The sequence below is a fragment of the Lynx canadensis genome, chromosome B3, assembly GCF_007474595.2.
Source record: "Lynx canadensis isolate LIC74 chromosome B3, mLynCan4.pri.v2, whole genome shotgun sequence".
NCBI classification, from domain to species: Eukaryota; Metazoa; Chordata; class Mammalia; order Carnivora; family Felidae; genus Lynx; species Lynx canadensis.
Window position 1 is genome coordinate 27,454,399 of NC_044308.2, and position 18,917 is coordinate 27,473,315.

Here is an 18,917-nt window from a genome sequence, read left to right on the forward strand (position 1 = left end):
TTAACATGGGCTCTGAAACAGTTACTCAAATAAATTATAAATAAATGCAAGTACGTTTAAATTGGTAAAATACTTTAAATTAAGTAACTAATTTATGGCAAAAATAACTATGCCATAAATAGGCTTATAAATGAATTTATAATCTCTATACTTACATACTTTGGAACAGACTAACATGGTATACAAAGTTAAATTATCATAGGTTTCAACAGCCTATGTGACCAGGACAGTTTCTAGAGCAAAGTATACATTCAGTGAATGAATGGCAAATGAATAATGATATAATGTATTACTAAAAGTAAAAGGGAACACTTTTCCAGCTATCGATCTAACCAGGACACCATAAATCAAGTGTGTTAGGCATGACTGGGGCGGTCACCCATATGTATAATAACCCACTACACTCTCTATCCTATAGACGCTCAAGGACAAAGTGACAATACTTATGGGTTCCCTTGCTATGTGCTGTGTTTCTATTCAGCCAGCCTCAGAATCACAGAAAATACTTCACCTTAGGTGATTTAATTGTAATGGGTCTTTTATCCACATTTATAGGACTATGTGGCAAAATGCAAGCTTCTTCTAAATCACTCTCTTCATTTCCAATTTTTTCTTCATCATCTGTAGATTCTGGCTTCTTAGGAACTATGATTAAAAACATCTTTCATTATAAAATTCATTTATTTATATACAATTTTAAATTAAGAAGTATTAAATATGCATGAAGGTAAAGGACCTATTTTACTCAAACATGTAAATACCACTGTCAACTGAAATGCTCAAACTACAAAAGTAAAAACTATCATGATTATTCTCACATGACATTCAATAATAACACTCTGCTACTCCACATCATGTATAGAAAGATGGAGAAGGTGCTATGATGGTCATACAGAAAGAGAAGCCCAGCAGTCAACAAACTTTTTCTTAAAGGGCCAGATAGATGGTGAATATTTTAGTCTTTGCAGGCCAGTCTATTGCAAATACTGGATTCTGCTGTTGCAAGCTGAAAAGCAGCTAACTTTATTTACAGATGCCTGAATTTAAACTTCATATAATTTCCATGTGTCAAACATATTATTCTTCTTTTGGTTTTTTAAAAAGTAACTTTAAAATTCAAAACCCAATCTTAGCTCATGGGCAACATACAGCAAGCAGCAACCTGCATTTGTCCCCAGCTTGCCCACTCTGGACCAATGCAATGAATCTGTCACCACTATGCAACTGAACTGAATTAACTGGATACCTTTTACTATGTTAGTCTCTTTAATTTGGGAAATTTCTATCGAATTTTCAATATGATATGTGGTGTTGCTTTCATATTTTTGCTCCCTTTCAAGACTTTTAGTTTATTTCTTCTCAGCAAGTAATATAATAAGGAATATAATTAATAATACACATGAGCAGTAAACACTAACACAGCAGGTCTGGGTTGCCCAAACTCTGCAAATTCCCAAGAAACACTGTCCTTTCAGCACTTGGCCATCCCCTGTGAACTGAGATCCAAAGTCCTTGACATGTTCTGCCTGAGAAAATTGTTTCTGTATGCCTGAGGTCTAAGGCCATGTTTTCCAGTTTGAACACACAGTTTATGCTAAGAATGTGACTTACAGTTATCACCTGTTTCTACTGTGGAAGCTAGAGTCTAAATAACTAAGAGTAACCATGCAGGCCCCATATGTCTATGTGACTGACCCACAATAATAATCTTGGATGCCAAGGCTCAGATGAGCATCCTTGCTGACAGCCCTTCACACATGCTGTCACACATCACTGCTGAGAGAACTAAGCACGGCCCTATGCAGCTCCACTGGGAGGGAACTGGAAGCTTAGGCCTAGTTTTCTTTGGATTTCCCTCAATGTGCCTTTCCTTTTGCTGATTTTAATCTGTATCCTTTCACAGTAATAAACTGTAACTGTGAGTATAACAGCTCTTCTGAGTCCAGTGAATCATCAAATTTAAGGGTGCTTTTGGTGAGCCTAACACAGCACCAGTAATAATCATTTATAAGTTATTTGATTTTCTTAAAATAAAAACAAAAACAGCTTCAAACTTACACAACTAAATATTTAAACCCACAACAAGAAACTTTAAGAGGTGACAACATGGCCTCAGAATCCATGGAGGCGATGGCCAGGTGGTGAGGGCATCATTGTTCCTCAAGCTGAGATGGTGGTCTCCCAGGCCTGTGCCTCTACTATGAATTTCCTCACTACCTAGGTTAAAGGGATCTCAGAAGCATTCCTACCACGATTTCCTGATTCAGAGTATCTCTAGGATTCAGGCAAATTGTTGTGGTTAAGAGTTTTCTCAAGAACAATCAATTCAGGATGGCTTCTAACACAAAGTTAGTCTTTTATGACATCATTGTTCATAATGTCCATCAAAAACTCAGTAAATAATAGTTTAACAAGCTTATCTGTGAATAAATTGGTATAATTCATAAGAATATAATCAGAAATTTCTGCAAAACGCTTTTATAATCATAATTAACCAAATTCCAAATTCATGTACTTGTACTCAAATTTTGCTCATTTAATATAAAAATTTTTATAATCATAATTAACCAAATTCCAAATTCATGTACTTGTACTCAAATTTTGCTCATTTAATATAAAAATTCTCCACATCCCTAAACAGTTGCTTCCTGAAAATATTAGTAATTCTTTTAGTTCCTTTTATAACAATTCTCCATGTATCAGAATACTCAATATTTCCAAAGGAAAACATTTCCTTACAATAATGGCAAGATTAACTAAAAGAATAAACATTCTCATATATCTCATTTACCAGGACGATTAAAAAAAAAAACAAAAAAAAACTTCCTCTTCCCCATCAATTTAATAAAGTTTATAGTATTTACCTTGTACAGCATCAATTTAGTAATTACCAAATCATAACATACTCAATAGCAAAGTTGTATCATTATCTGATGTCTAGGAAAAATAAGCAGGATTTGTCTATTTAATCATAAATACACATAAAATATCATGGCAGTTGTGGAAATCCACATGTACTAAGCAGTAGCAAACAGCTTCACTCAAATCACAGACTCAAATATACTGGGGAAAAGCACACACTTTGACAGTATCTTCCCATCTTTTACCTCTCTTTTTCCTTCGTTCTCGAATTATCTTCTGAACTATCCTCCTCCAACGGGGCAAAGAACTTAACAGTTTAAACTTGGACATTATAGAGAGATCATTACAAACTGCAGGTCTTAGTTCATTAAAGAGGAATCTCAAACGTTCAATGACTGGAGCGCAGACTTCCTTGTAAGAACGACCCTGTTCTTGATGCGTCTACAAAGTTAAATAAGAAAAGACAACTTAGGGGCGCCTGGGTGGCGCAGTCGGTTAGGCGTCCGACTTCAGCCAGGTCACGATCTCGCGGTCCGGGAGTTCGAGCCCCGCGTCAGGCTCTGGGCTGACGGCTCGGAGCCTGGAGCCTGTTTCCGATTCTGTGTCTCCCTCTCTCTCTGCCCCTCCCCCGTTCATGCTCTGTCTCTCTCTGTCCCAAAAATAAATAAACGTTGAAAAAAAAAAAAAAAATTTAAAAAAAAAAAAAAAAAAAAAAAGAAAAGACAACTTAACAAATATTTTACCAACTATCTGCAAAGCACAAAAAAAAAAAGAATAAAAATGTATTTACCTTAATGAGTGAGCATTTTGCTTGGTAAACAACTCTACAAACATCCACTACTGATTTAGGCAATGTTCTGTGCTTTACTTGCTCAATACCAAGGGTTCCTGCGTGAACTAAAGATAATGCCACGTGACCTGTAAAAGACATTTTTAAAAAGGGGCAGCGTAAGAATGAATGCACATTGCATGTCAGTTGAAAAATGTATAGTATAGCTAAAATGTCAAGATTCATACCTAAATCTTCATGCTTTAAAAGGCAACATAATAGTAAGCGGCCAACCTCTTCCACAGGGTGCTCAGGAGGAAAAGTGATTGGTGTGGTCAAATGGCACTGCCTACAGTACCTTTCTATTTGACACAGAAAGTCCTGTAACAGAAACAGCTGGAGGGTAACTTCAGACCCACCTAACACGCCCTCATAAATTCCAAACTACATGCCACAATTTCTAATGTACTTGCAATCAGCAATGCTTCTAAAACATCACTGACATATTGAATTGAATCAGCCTTTTTTTTCTTTTTCTTTTCTTTTTTTTTTTTTTTTAAAGACAGCGCGCATGCACACAGGGGAGGAAGCAAAGGGAGAGAGAGAACCTTAAGCGGGCTTCATGCCCAGTGCACAGCCTAACACAGGGCTCTATCTCATGACCTTGAGATCATGACCTGACCTGAAGTCAAGAGTCAGGCACCCAGAAGAACTGAACCAGCCTCTTACCTCAAAACCATCCCTACAAATAATATGTAACTAAAGTCTGTGCTAAGCAAATCAGAGAACATGAAAGTGTTCACATATCAAAGTTTTACGGTAAACCAAGGATACTAAGTGTGGGAAGGCCTCGCTCACCTTCACATTGTGATCTTGTATGTTATTGTCAGCAATGGCTTGCAGGAATGCCTGGGAATGGTCTCCTAAGGCCCGTCTGTGGGAGCAGAGTCGGGACTTGCTAGCAGGAGTGCCTCCAGGAGAGCTACAATGGTCCTCGTCTTTCTCCTCATTGTAGCTATAGTGGATCTGGCTGGTCTGTAGGCCTCCAGAGAAGATGGATGACTGAAGCCACTCTAGAAAGTGCATATGCAAACATTAAAGAGAAACTTGAGTGTACTATTCAGAAATAAACATTGATATAAAAGATAAGAAGTGAATATTTGATTTAAGAGGAAAATTTCAGCATCATTCATATTAAAGAGTCACATCTAACATTTATATAGACTGGCTTATAATTCCTATGTCTGCATGAAAATAGGTTAACACTTCTGGCTATTCACTACATCTTAAGCATGGTATCAGAACTCAGTATAATAGTTCCAGTACAACTTTTCTAGATACCCAGTAAAACATGGAGCTGACTGATTCTACTGATACTGTGGGAACACTGGGGCATTGCATTTTACTAGGGAGAGCAGCATGGAGGCAACACTTACACAAGCAATCACTCAATTTCAATTAGGATAACTGTATGCTACAAAGTACTACAGTTGGTACAAGAGTATAGACCTCCACTACTGCAAGAGTCGGTAAAGGATTTTCTGTGGAAGTGACAACTGAGCGGAGATCTGGATAAAGATAAAAACACTGAGCATCCAGGTAGGAAAGCAGCACATGAGAAGGGGACTACAAAGAAAAAACATGCTCAGGGCAGGACATATTTCCCTAGAGCATTAATCTAATAATAAAAATGAGAGACTACTAATCATATAACATGGGACCTTAGTAAGAGACAGATCCTTGGAGACTGGAGACCCAGTAGACTACGTGTGTCTCACAAAGGAGACCTGCGTGAGGCATGGCTAGACACACAAGAATATGCATCAGTGCCAATGTGGATGCTCATTCTAATTGCTAAGATAACTGGAGTGAGATTCACCAAAAAAAATGAAGAATCAGTTTGTTCATTACTACAAATTTTTTTCAATGACTTCTGTTATCAAAATAGTCCTCCAAAACCCAAGCAATCAAATCTGGGATGTACTCCATGTTCTTTTACTGAAAATTTAGATTTTAGAAGATCCAGGAGCATTCTCCTAAGTGCTACATTAATTCTAAAACACAAATATGATCATGACCTTCCCTAGGTCTCTACATTTAGAACTCCCTCTAATCTCTCAAAGATACTGCTCTAAAGGTGGTTTCTGATGGCTTAGGCCTCACCTACCAGGGCCCATAGTACTTTCTGATCAATTCTACTCTGACTCTTCTCATTTCCCACCCTCTTTGCTGATTTAGAAGAAATGTATCTTCCCCATACTACAAATATTTGAGGGAAAGGATGAGTCCAGCCCCCTGAGAGGCTCTGCAGGCAGCAAAATGCCCAGCATGCACACCAAAGGCTTGTTCCGGAAGGCTGGGCTGACCAAGTACATTGACCATCCTTGCCCACTAGCATTCTTTCCTGACAGTACACATACACAAGCAATAGGAAGCCCTATTTTTCTTAACAAATGCTCCTCACACACCTGTATTTCTGCCCAGAAGATTCACACACTCACTTTTCTGGGACTCCAATGTCCTTACTCCTTCACCTCTGATGGGGTTTCTTCCCCATCAGAACAAATTACAAATGTCTCCATTTCATGCTCTTCTACCCTGTGTACTGCTCTATTATAATGTCTGGCTCATCATCACACAAAAGCACCTAAAAGCAGAAAAGTGTCTAATGCACACTTAATGCATTGAGCACCTAGCATGGTAACTCATACTGAGTATTTACTCAGTAAATGCTTGCTGGATGGTTGGCAGACAGAGAAATGTAGGAATATGTAAACAAAACTTTAAATCCATCTTATGGAATATAGTGAAATTTTATTACTTTAGGTCATTAAAAAGGTCGCAATCCCAAAAGATATTTGGGTCTAGTAAAAACACAATCCTCAAAAAGAATATTATCCCCAATAGGAACACCCAATCCATGTCACATGGAGACGACAGCCAAGTTGAACCCATCCGTTACAGGAAGCAAAAGTGAGAGCACGCATAGGACTGATATTTCCATGCACCTGTTAGCTTCCTCTGCTGCCACAGGTCATGAGAGCAAATGAAAGCCATTCACAACTATTTCTATTTCATTGGTTTAGTGTCATAGTCCCACGATCCTTATTTTTACTCACCAACAACTGTGTTGATTCTTCTCCTATTCTAAATAGCACGTAAGACTCAGCTAAAATAACCTTCTAATCTGTTAGCAGAAAGCAAATTTTTCTTACTGGCACATTCGATCTCAACCGGAGACAGTGGTGTGCTCATAGCTAAATAGGAAGCATGTAATCCGAGAAGTAGGCCCAGATTCCTTTCTGTGTCTATCAGAGGTGAAGAGAGACTTCCCAGATCTGGTATGGTAACAACTTCTTGGTCAGGCTTGGAAAGATAAATTTCATCATCAGTCTGAGAAAACAGGGTTAATTGAAACATAAAAACCAAAAGAGCAACAGCTTATGTCCCTAAACAAGACAAAGTTCCATGAGGAAGAGAAGCAGATGCTCTGGATACCCTTTTCCTACATCCTATTATGCTGCTATACATGCTGTGTGCTGTAGGCACACCCTACAAAGCAAACGGTAAACACACAGATCTACTGTGGTAAAACCAAAGCTCAGATAAACAGGTAAACTAGAGGGGCTCTTGGGTAGCTCAATCAGTTGAGTGTCCAACTCTTGATTCGGCTTGGGTCAAGATCTCGCGGTTTGTGAGTTCGAGCCCTACCTGGGTCTCTGCACAGACAGTGCAGAGCCTGTTTGGGATCCTCTCTCTCCCTTTCTCTCTGTTCCTCCCTTGTTTCTCTCTCTCCCCCTTCCTCTCTCTCTCTCTCTCTCTCTCTCTCTCACACACACACACACACACACACACAATAAACTTTTTAAAAAATTTAAAAAACAACAGGTAAACTAGATAATTCCTTAAAGAATCAAATAGAAGTTTACAGATTGACTGTATACTTCAGAAAATATACTGAATTGTTACATGCATAAATAACACCCCCAAAAACCCAAAAATATGAAAGGACTGCTGTGAGTAGTGAACTAGGACCACAATATGTGGAGGTATAAATTTATGTTAACAAAAAGAAACCAGTTAGAAAAGAGATCAAATGAAAAAAAACTTTGCCAGTCTTATTAGATAATTTACAAGCAAAGTCAATCTCTCCCTATGCAATGCTTTAAGTCTTACCTATGTGGCATTTAATAAATTTTATTACTTATGGATCTATACCTGGAAAACCAATCCCAACATATAAACTCCAAAGCTCATGCATAGGTAGGACATACTTCTATTCTAAAGAATTATGCTACTAGATAATTCTTCCCCCAAAAATATATATCTCAAGATAGTAAGCCACTTCAAATTTCTACATAAGCTTACAATAAAACTGTAAAGGCCAAAGGTTAACCCCTTTTTGTGTGTGGAAAAGTGTCTACATGTGTTACAAATTAACAACTTTTACAATAATTTTTCAAGACCAATACTTCATAAATCTTAACACGAATAAGTGTAAATAAATTCATTTATGAAAAAACTTCTAAAGGATCTTCATATGTATCACTTAATGACACGCACCTCCACCGAAAGGCCCCATTATCAATAATACTTCAAGGTAAAAACCACCTATCACAAATATACAGAGGAGGTCTCCCCTGACGTTCACCATGATGCCCACGCACACAGCCTCACCTCCAGATACTGGCCAACACAGAAGGCATGCATTGATTCCCGGGTGTCTTCAAACTGCAAAGCAGCTTCCAAAGCTACCACTGGGTCTTCCCCTGCAAACTGAGCTAAAACAAAAAAAACAAAAGCAACATTATTTCAATACAATTTGCTTACACACCAATAGTAGAAATGTCAAGTAGGAAACAGATCAGGCAGGTGACTCCAGTGTGAGGGTTACCAAAGTATAATAATGATCTTTCATCCCCTCCCAGAGCTGCCTGCGCCAACTCAGGATTTGAAACAAGTTTCAACAGGTGTTGGAACAAATACAAAATGATAAGGAATTCTTCAAACCTGTTTGAATTCGCTGATAGGCCGCACACCAAAGTCACCAGTAGATTAAAACGTGGGGGGTGGAGCAATATACTCAACTGATCGCTTAAAAGCCAAATACTCTGCTCAAAATGGCACATGCTGTAACTTTTAACCATGAAGTAGAAAGTGAGGCCTTACCAAGAATACTATTTCCTGTTAATGACTGTGTCTGGAAGTCCTTTATATCATATACTTTCCCATCAATCACAGTCCAGGAGCCTCCATCTTTATTGTGGTTCTCCAAATCAGCTTTGCGTATCTGTGTCACCTCCTCATTATTTCTACAGTTCTGACCTGTAAAAAATGATTCTGCATATACAGAAACCAAAATCAATCAATCAATAGATCAAGAGATAAAGCAATAGAACAAATCATGCAAAAAAACTATAAAGGGAAATAGACAAATCCAATAGGAGATTAACATATCTCTTGCTGTAACTAATACCACAAACAAAAATTCACTAAGAATATGCAATGATTTGGGGCGGCTGGCTGGCACAGTTGGTTGAGCGTCCGACTTCAGCTCAGGTCATGATCTCACAGTCTGTGAGTTCGACCCCCGCGTCGGGCTCTGGGCTGACAGCACAGAGCCTGCAGCCTGCTTCAGATTCTGTGTCTCCCTCTCTCTCTGCCCCTCCCCTGCTCATGCTCTGTCTCTCTCTGTCTCAAAAATAAATAAAAACATTAAAAAATAAATAAATGCACAAAGAACATGCAATGATTATAAAACAAAACAAAAACAATATCACATGAGCAGCATGAATAGCAAATCTGATTATGTATAAGGCAATAAAGCAAATCCCAAAAATTTCAAAGAAATAAAGTTACAGAGCATATGCACTGACTACAATGCAGTTAAATTACAAATAGGTAACAAAAATAAAATAAAAATTCATATTTGACTTCCCAGAAAAAATGTCTATAGAAAAAATACAATGAATGATAATGAAAATACCACAGATCCACACTTCTAGAGCTAAATATGTGTTTAAGGGCATTTATACCTTTAAATATATATAGTAGGGGGAAAAAAAGTAAATAAGTTAATAAACATTAAATCAATAAAATTCTAAGAGTTCACGATAGTCAAAAATTTTAAAAAGGGGCACCGAGGTGGCTCAGTCAGTTAAGTGTCCAACTCTTGATTTCGGCTCAGCTCATGATCTCACAATCAGGAGATTGAGCCCTGAGTCAGGGTCTGTGCTGGGCATGAAGCCTGCTTAAATTCTCACTCTCCATCTCCTTCTGCCCCTCCCAGGCTCACTCTCTCTCAAAAACAATAAGTAAATAAAAAATAAATAAATAAAATAAAAACAGAGGAGGAGGGGAGGAATGAAGGGGAAGATGAAGGAAGAATGCCTCACTGGTCACCTTTCAAAGTGCTAGGACATTAACTCAGTATCACTGGAAAATGATATAGGGAGGTGATTGAAGAGGGGAGTCAAGCTAGGATCATGTCCTTACCTGTACAAATTGTACTTTGTACTACCCAAACAAATGAAGGCAAGGTTGCTAGGGGATTTTATAGAAGACAGACTGTATATGAACTCCCTGGTCCATCTGAACAGAACTGAAGGTGGGTGTCACACAGAATCACAGGCCTCAGAGCCAATGAAACAAGAAACACACAGCATGACCTCAGACACACTCTATCAAAAACTGAATCCAAATCTGCATCCAAACCTCATCACCCCTATACATATAACCAACTGTTTAGAGAAAGTGTAACTGAGAGATATTAGACTAAAAGAGAGGGCAATCAACCAAATTCAGAAAATATGAAATTCTCCAGAACAAATTCCCTGCTTCTTTGACAAATAAAGAGTATGACCACAGAGACAAAGAGGAGGGCCTAGAGATACACTGTTAAATGAAAAAGAGACTGGAAGCATATCAACCAACTATAACATGCAAAACGTATTTAGATGCTGATTCAAAATAACCACTAATAAAAAGACCTTTTTAGATAATCCAGGAAAATGGAACATAGACTGCATGTAACATTAAGGAATCACTATTAATCTTAGACAGAATAATGATATTAAGGTTTTATTACCAAAAAAAGTTCTAATCATTAACAGGTAATGTGTGTCAAAATGTCTTAAAGAGATCTGCTTTAAAATGATTCAATCATTCAATCACTAAGTTAAGTGGAGGAGAAGCTGAAATGTGAATACTTGTAAATCCAGGTTCATTATCCTATTCTCTCCTACTTTTATCAGTGTTTTCACAATGAACAAACATCATTTCTCTAAAAGCTAGAAAAATATCAGATTAAACCCTAAGAAAGAAGAAAAGAAATAATAAAGACCAGAGTAGCACCAGCATAAAGACAGACAACTGGATCAATGGAATAGAATACAGAACTCAGAAATAAATCCTCATATATATGGTCAAATGTTTTGGACAGAGTGTCACAACCATTCAATAGGGGAAGGACAATCTTTTCTACAAGTGGTGCTAGGAAAACTGAATATCCAATCGCAAACAAATCAAGTTGGACCCTTACCTTATACACCATATACAAAACTTAAAACAGATCAAAGATTTGAAGAGCTAAAACTATAAAATATCAAACTCTTAGAAAAGAACAGGAGGAATCCTTCATGACATATAATTTGGCAATGATTTCTTGAACACCAAAAGCATAGGCAACAAAAGAAAAACTAGGTTAAGTTGGACTTAATCAAAATTAAACATCGCTGGACACTACCAACAAAATGAAAAGGCAATCCACACATAAGGAGAAAATATAACTAAATCATATACATCCAGAATACATAACAAATTCCTACAATTCAACAATAGCAACAATAACAAAACCTGATTCAAAAATAGGAAGAACACTTGAATAGACACTTCTCCAAAGATATGCAAATGGCCAATAAGCACAAGAACAGACATACATTATCACTAACCATTAAGGAAAACCAAATCAAAACTACATTATAATACCACTCTGTCCCATTAGGATGGCTGTTATCAATAAAACAGAAAAAAACAAGTGTTGGCAAGGATGTGAAAAAATAGAGCCCTTCCTTGTACTCTGCCTATGGGAATGTAAAATGGAACAGCCACTATGGAAAACATTATGGTGGGAAGTTAAACACAGAATTACCATATGACTCAGCAATCCCACTTTTAGCCTCTAACCCAAAGGAAGTGAAAGCAGGGCTTCAAACAGACATTTGCACACCCATGTTCATGACAGCGTTAGTCACATCAGCCAAAAGGTGGAAACCACCAAAGTGTATATCAAGAGATGACTGGATAAACCATTTTGTTTGCAATATTATTAAACATTATCCAGCCTTAAAAAGGAAGGAAATTCTGACACATGCTATAACATGGATGAACCCTGAAGATATGCTAAATAGAGTAAGACAATTACCAAAGAACAAATACTGTACGCTTCCACTTACATGACCTACCTCGAGTAGTCAAATTCACAGAAACAGAAAGTTGAATGGTGGTTGTCAAGGGTGAGAGGGAGTGGAGAATGGAGAGTTAATGTTTAATGGGTACAGAGTTTCAATTCAGGAGAGATGAAAGGTTTTGAAACTGGATGGTGGTGTTGGTTGGACAAGAACGTGAATGTACTTAACGCCACAGAATGGAAAACTCAAATATGGTTAAAATGACACATTTTATGTTATGTATACTTCACCATAGTTAAAAAAAAAAAAAAAAGTTGGGTTTCCACTCTATCTTACCACCCCCAAAACCAAAAAAAAAAACAAAAAACTGTTCACAACACTACAGATCAAGATGATTATCTGGCAAATTCTACCAATCTTATACATACCCTTCTGGGGAGGAAAAAAAAAAGAAGAGGAAAGAACATTCTCTAAATAACTCTAAGAGACTAGCACAGCCTGTCTTACTAAAACTTTAAATGTCTTGTTATGTTTATGTACTACTGGATCCCTCAGATAGTTTCTACCAACAAGCTAATATTCTCAGCTGACAGACTGTAAAAAGAAATTTAACAGAGATTGCATGGGAAGCTGTCATGTTCCTAAATTACAGGCTCTTTGTTAGTGGAGGGGTGATTATCAGCAACTTATAGGGCATTAAAAGAAAACTACAATTCATAAGCACAGATGCAAAATTGTTGGAAAAAAGCAAAACACATCAAGACCAGCAACACATATTAATATGACCAATATAATACGATCAAGATAGTTTTATTCCAGATGCAGAAGGCTGATTTAACTTTTGAAAAATCAATAATTAACACGTTAATAGAAAAAAGAAAAATTATATGATCACTGAGATTAATTAAAACTTAATTGCAAAGCAGAATAGAAGGAAACTTCCTTAATATGTAAAGGCTTCTACAAAGAGGGCGCCTGGGTGGCTCAGTCGGTTAAGCGTCCAACTTTGGCTCAGGTCATGATCTCACGGTTCACGAGTTCCAGCCCCACGTCGGGCTCTGTGCTGCCAGGTCAGAGCCTGGAGCCTGTTTCAGATTCTGTGACTCCCCCTCTCTCTGCCCCTCCCCCGCTCATGCTCTGTCTCTCTGTCTCTCAAAAAATAAATAAACTTAAAAAAAATTTTTTTAAAAAGGTTTCTACAAAGAAATCCCTTAACAAACCTCATATTTCATGTGTGAAATTTGGAAAGCTTTTCTTTTGCTCCTAAACAAGACAAGGCTGCCCAGTATCACCATTTGTATTCAACAATGCACCAGAGGGTGCTAACAAGTGCAGAAGTCACAAAGGGAAGCTTCAAGATGAGAAATAGACACAGGCAGAGACAGTCAACTAATTTTGACAAAAGTGGTACTCCTGAAGAGTGACCAAGGACACTCCTTTCACCCAAGAGTGCTGCTACAATGATCCTATGGACAAAATGCCTAGGGAAAAAATGACACGTGACCTCTTGGCACAGGGGTGGAATGGTGAGAACTCTCACACTCTATGGAGATGAAAATCAGCACAATCACTATGGAAACCTGGCATTCTGTACTAAAGCATACCCTACAAACCAACAAGAAATAGACATAATTAATTCCAGCAAGAAACAGACATAAGAGGAGCACCTGGGTGGCACAGTTGGTTAAGCACACAACTCCTGGTTTTGACTCAGGTCATGATCTCACAACTCATGAGACTGAGCCCCTCTTGGGGCTCTGTGCTGACAGCACAGAGCCTACTTGGGATTCTTGGTCTCCCTCTCTCTCTACTCCTCCCTCACTCTTGCTCTCTCTCAAAATAAATTTTAAAAAAAATTTAAAAAAAGAAACAGACATAAGAATATTTAAACAAACTATTAAGGAGCACAAGCCTGTCTGATAAAATGATAAAGAGAAGTAGAGGAGCAGCAACCACACAAGACCAGAGAGAGGTATCTTTCAGGAGACAAGAAGCAGTGTTGAGGATGTTCCTGCCACCATTCCATTTCTTTTTTTTTTTTTTTTATTTTTTTTTTTTTTATGAAATTTATTGACAAATTGGTTTCCATACAACACCCAGGGCTCATCCCAAAAGGTGCCCTCCTCAATACCCATCACCCACCCTCCCCTCCCTCCCACCCCCATCAACCCTCAGTTTGTTCTCAGTTTTTAACAGTCTCTTATGCTTTGGCTCTCTCCCACTCTAACCTCTTTTTTTTTTTTTCCTTCCCCTCCCCCATGGGTTCCTGTTAAGTTTCTCAGGATCCACATAAGAGTGAAACCATATGGTATCTGCCTTTCTCTGTATGCCTTATTTCACTTAGCATTACACTCTCCAGTTCCATCCACGTTGCTACAAAGGGCCATATTTCATTTTTTCTCATTGCCACATAGTATTCCATTGTGTATATAAACCACAATTTCTTTATCCATTCATCAGTTGATGGACATTTAGGCTCTTTCCATAATTTGGCTATTGTTGAGAGTGCTGCTATGAACATTGGGGTACAAGTGCCCCTATGCATCAGTACTCCTGTATCCCTTGGATAAATTCCTAGCAGTGCTATTGCTGGGTCATAGGGTAGGTCTATTTTTAATTTTCTGAGGAACCTCCACACTGCTTTCCAGAGCGGCTGCACCAATTTGCATTCCCACCAACAGTGCAAGAGGGTTCCCGTTTCTCCACATCCTCTCCAGCATCTATAGTCTCCTGATTTGTTCATTTTGGCCACTCTGACTGGCGTGAGGTGATACCTGAATGTGGTTTTGATTTGTATTTCCCTGATAAGGAGCGACGCTGAACATCTTTTCATGTGCCTGTTGGCCATCTGGATGTCTTCTTTAGGGAAGTGTCTATTCATGTTTTCTGCCCATTTCTTCACTGGGTTATTTGTTTTTCGGGTGTGGAGTTTGGTGAGCTCTTTATAGATTTTAGATACTAGCCCTTTGTCCGATATGTCATTTGCAAATATCTTTTCCCATTCCGTTGGTTGCCTTTTAGTTTTGTTGGTTGTTTCCTTTGCTGTGCAGAAGCTTTTTATCTTCATAAGGTCCCAGTAATTCACTTTTGCTTTTAATTCCCTTGCCTTTGGGGATGTGTCGAGTAAGAGATTGCTACGGCTGAGGTCAGAGAGGTCTTTTCCTGCTTTCTCCTCTAAGGTTTTGATGGTTTCCTGTCTCACATTTAGGTCCTTTATCCATTTTGAGTTTATTTTTGTAAATGGTGTGAGAAAGTGGTCTAGTTTCAACCTTCTGCATGTTGCTGTCCAGTTCTCCCAGCACCATTTGTTAAAGAGGCTGTCTTTTTTCCATTGGATGTTCTTTCCTGCTTTGTCAAAGATGAGTTGGCCATACGTTTGTGGGTCTAGTTCTGGGGTTTCTATTCTATTCCATTGGTCTGTGTGTCTGTTTTTGTGCCAATACCATGCTGTCTTGATGATGACAGCTTTGTAGTAGAGGCTAAAGTCTGGGATTGTGATGCCTCCTGCTTTGGTCTTCTTCTTCAAAATTCCTTTGGCTATTCGGGGCCTTTTGTGGTTCCATATGAATTTTAGGATTGCTTGTTCTAATTTCGAGAAGAATGCTGGTGCAATTTTGATTGGGATTGCATTGAATGTGTAGATAGCTTTGGGTAGTATTGACATTTTGACAATATTTATTTTTCCAATCCATGAGCAGGGAATGTCTTTCCATTTCTTTAAGTCTTCTTCAATTACCTTCATAAGCTTTCTATAGTTTTCAGCATACAGATCCTTTACATCTTTGGTTAGATTTATTCCTAGGTATTTTATGCTTCTTGGTGCAATTGTGAATGGGATCATTTGCTTTATTTGTCTCTCTGTTGCTTCATTGTTAGTGTATAAGAATGCAACTGATTTCTGGACATTGATTTTGTATCCTGCAACTTTGCTGAATTCATGTATCAGTTCTAGCAGACTTTTGGTGGAGTCTATCGGATTTTCCATGTATAATACCATGTCATCTGCAAAAAGCGAAAGCTTGACTTCATCTTTGCCAATTTGGATGCCTTTGATTTCCTTTTGTTGTCTGATTGCTGATGCTAGAACTTCCAGCACTATGTTAAACAACAGCGGTGAGAGTGGGCATCCCTGTCGTGTTCCTGATCTCAGGGAAAAAGCTCTCAGTTTTTCCCCGTTGAGGATGATGTTAGCTGTGGGCTTTTCATAAATGGCTTTTATGATCTTTAAGTATGTTCCTTCTATCCCGACTTTCTCAAGGGTTTTTATTAAGAAAGGGTGCTGGATTTTGTCAAAGGCCTTTTCTGCATCGATTGACAGGATCATATGGTTCTTCTCTTTTTTTTTGTTAATGTGATGTATCACGTTGATTGATTTGCGAATGTTGAACCAGCCCTGCATCCCAGGAATGAATCCCACTTGATCATGGTGAATAATTCTTTTTATATGCTGTTGAATTCGATTTGCTAGTATCTTATTGAGAATTTTTGCATCCATATTCATCAGGGATATTGGCCTGTAGTTCTCTTTTTTTACTGGGTCTCTGTCTGGTTTAGGAATCAAAGTAATACTGGCTTCATAGAATGAGTCTGGAAGTTTTCCTTCCCTTTCTATTTCTTGGAATAGCTTGAGAAGGATAGGTATTATCTCTGCTTTAAATGTCTGGTAGAACTCCCCTGGGAAGCCATCTGGTCCTGGACTCTTATTTGTTGGGAGATTTTTGATAACCGATTCAATTTCTTCGCTGGTTATGGGTCTGTTCAAGCTTTCTATTTCCTCCTGATTGAGTTTTGGAAGAGTGTGAGTGTTCAGGAATGTGTCCATTTCTTCCAGGTTGTCCAATTTGTTGGCATATAATTTTTCATAGTATTCCCTGATAATTGTTTGTATCTCTGAGGGATTGGTTGTACTAATTCCATTTGCATTCATGACTTTATCTATTTGGGTCATCTCCCTTTCTTTTTGAGAAGCCTGGCTAGAGGTTTGTCAATTTTGTTTATTTTTTCAAAAAACCAACTCTTGGTTTCGTTGATCTGCTCTACAGTTTTATTAGATTCTATATTGTTTATTTCTGCTCTGATCTTTATTATTTCTCTTCTTCTGCTGGGTTTAGGCTGCCTTTGCTGTTCTGCTTCTAGTTCCTTTAGGTGTGCTGTTAGATTTTGTATTTGGGATTTTTCTTGTTTCTTGAGATAGGCCTGGATTGCAATGTATTTTCCTCTCAGGACTGCCTTCGCTGCGTCCCAAAGCGTTTGGATTGTTGTATTTTCATTTTCGTTTGTTTCCATATATTTTTTGATTTCTTCTCTAATTGCCTGGTTGACCCACTCATTCGTTAGTAGGGTGTTCTTTAACCTCCACGCTTTTGGAGGTTTTCCAGACTTTTTCCTGTGGTTGATTTCAAGCTTCATAGCATTGTGGTCTGAAAGTATGCATGGTATAATTTCAATTCTTGTAAACTTATGACGGGCTGTTTTGTGACCCAGTATATGATCTATCTTGGAGAATGTTCCATGTGCACTCGAGAAGAAAGTATATTCTGTTGCTTTGGGATGCAGAGTTCTAAATATATCTGTCAAGTCCATCTGATCCAATATCTCATTCAGGGCCCTTGTTTCTTTATTGACTGTGTGTCTAGATGATCTATCCATTTCTGTAAGTGGGGTGTTAAAGTCCCCTGCAATTACTACATTCTTATCAATAAGGTTGCTTCTGTTTATGAGTAATTGTTTTATATACTTGGGGGCTCCGGTATTCGGCGCATAGACATTTATAATTGTTAGCTCTTCCTGATGGATAGACCCTGTAACTATTATATAATGTCCTTCTTCATCTCTTGTTACAGCCTTTAATTTAAAGTCTAGTTTGTCTGATATAAGTATGGCTACTCCAGCTTTCTTTTGGCTTCCAGTAGCATGATAGTTCTCCATCCCCTCACTCTGAATCTAAAGGTGTCCTCAGGTCTAAAATGAGTCTCTTGTAGACAGCAAATAGATGGGTCTTGTTTTTTTATCCATTCTGATACCCTATGTCTTTTGGTTGGCGCATTTAATCCGTTTACATTCAGTGTTATTATAGAAAGGTACGGGTTTAGAGTCATTGTGATGTCTGTATGTTTTATGCTTGTAGTGATGTCTCTGGTACTTTGTCTCACAGGGTCCCCCTTAGGATGTCTTGTAGGGCTGGTTTAGTGGTGACAAATTCCTTCAGTTTTTGTTTGTTTGGGAAGACCTTTATCTCTCCTTCTATTCTAAATGACAGACTTGCTGGATAAAGGATTCTCGGCTGCATATTTTTGCTGTCTAGCACCCTGAAAATCTCATGCCAATTCTTTCTGGCCTGCCAAGTTTCAAAAGAGAGATCAGTCACGAGTCTTATAGGTCTCCCTTTATATGTGAGGGCACGTTTACCCCTTGCTGCTTTCAGAATTTTCTCTTTATCCTTGTATTTTGCCAGTTTCACTATGATATGTCGTGCAGAAGATCGATTCAAGTTACGTCTGAAGGGAGTTCTCTGTGCCTCTTGGATTTCAATGCCTTTTTCCTTCCCCAGTTCAGGGAAGTTCTCAGCTATTATTTCTTCAAGTACCCCTTCAGCACCTTTCCCTCTCTCTTCCTCCTCTGGAATACCAATTATGCATATATTATTTCTTTTTAGTGTATCACTTAGTTCTCTAATTTTCCCCTCATACTCCTGGATTTTTTTATCTCTCTTTTTCTCAGCTTCCTCTTTTTCCATAACTTTATCTTCTAGTTCACCTATTCTCTCCTCTGCCTCTTCCATCCGAGCCGTGGTGGTTTGCATTTTGTTTTGCATTTCATTTAAAGCGTTTTTCAGCTCCTCGTGACTGCTCCTTAGTCCCTTGATCTCTGTAGCAAGA

The 18,917-nt window shown here is 38.2% G+C and overlaps 1 protein-coding gene across 5 annotated transcripts in view; it reads right to left on the minus strand.

Moving 5' to 3' along the window:
* The window catches only part of HERC2 (HECT and RLD domain containing E3 ubiquitin protein ligase 2), a 289,146-nt gene that overhangs the window by 149,335 nt on the left and 120,894 nt on the right, over nt 1-18,917 (minus strand). For all 5 annotated transcript variants that reach the window (XR_003969350.1, XM_030317589.1, XM_030317587.1 and 2 more), the window contains 8 exons: nt 8,801-8,971; nt 8,309-8,412; nt 6,847-6,997; nt 4,490-4,704; nt 3,880-4,012; nt 3,653-3,780; nt 3,108-3,303; nt 512-645 (listed from right to left, as the gene is read on the minus strand). Coding sequence is in view for 4 of the 5 variants with exons in the window: in XM_030317589.1 (XP_030173449.1) it covers nt 512-645; nt 3,108-3,303; nt 3,653-3,780; nt 3,880-4,012; nt 4,490-4,704; nt 6,847-6,997; nt 8,309-8,412; nt 8,801-8,971 (1,232 nt within the window). In the remaining variant the exon portion in view is untranslated. The remainder of the gene's footprint in view (nt 1-511; nt 646-3,107; nt 3,304-3,652; nt 3,781-3,879; nt 4,013-4,489; nt 4,705-6,846; nt 6,998-8,308; nt 8,413-8,800; nt 8,972-18,917) is intronic.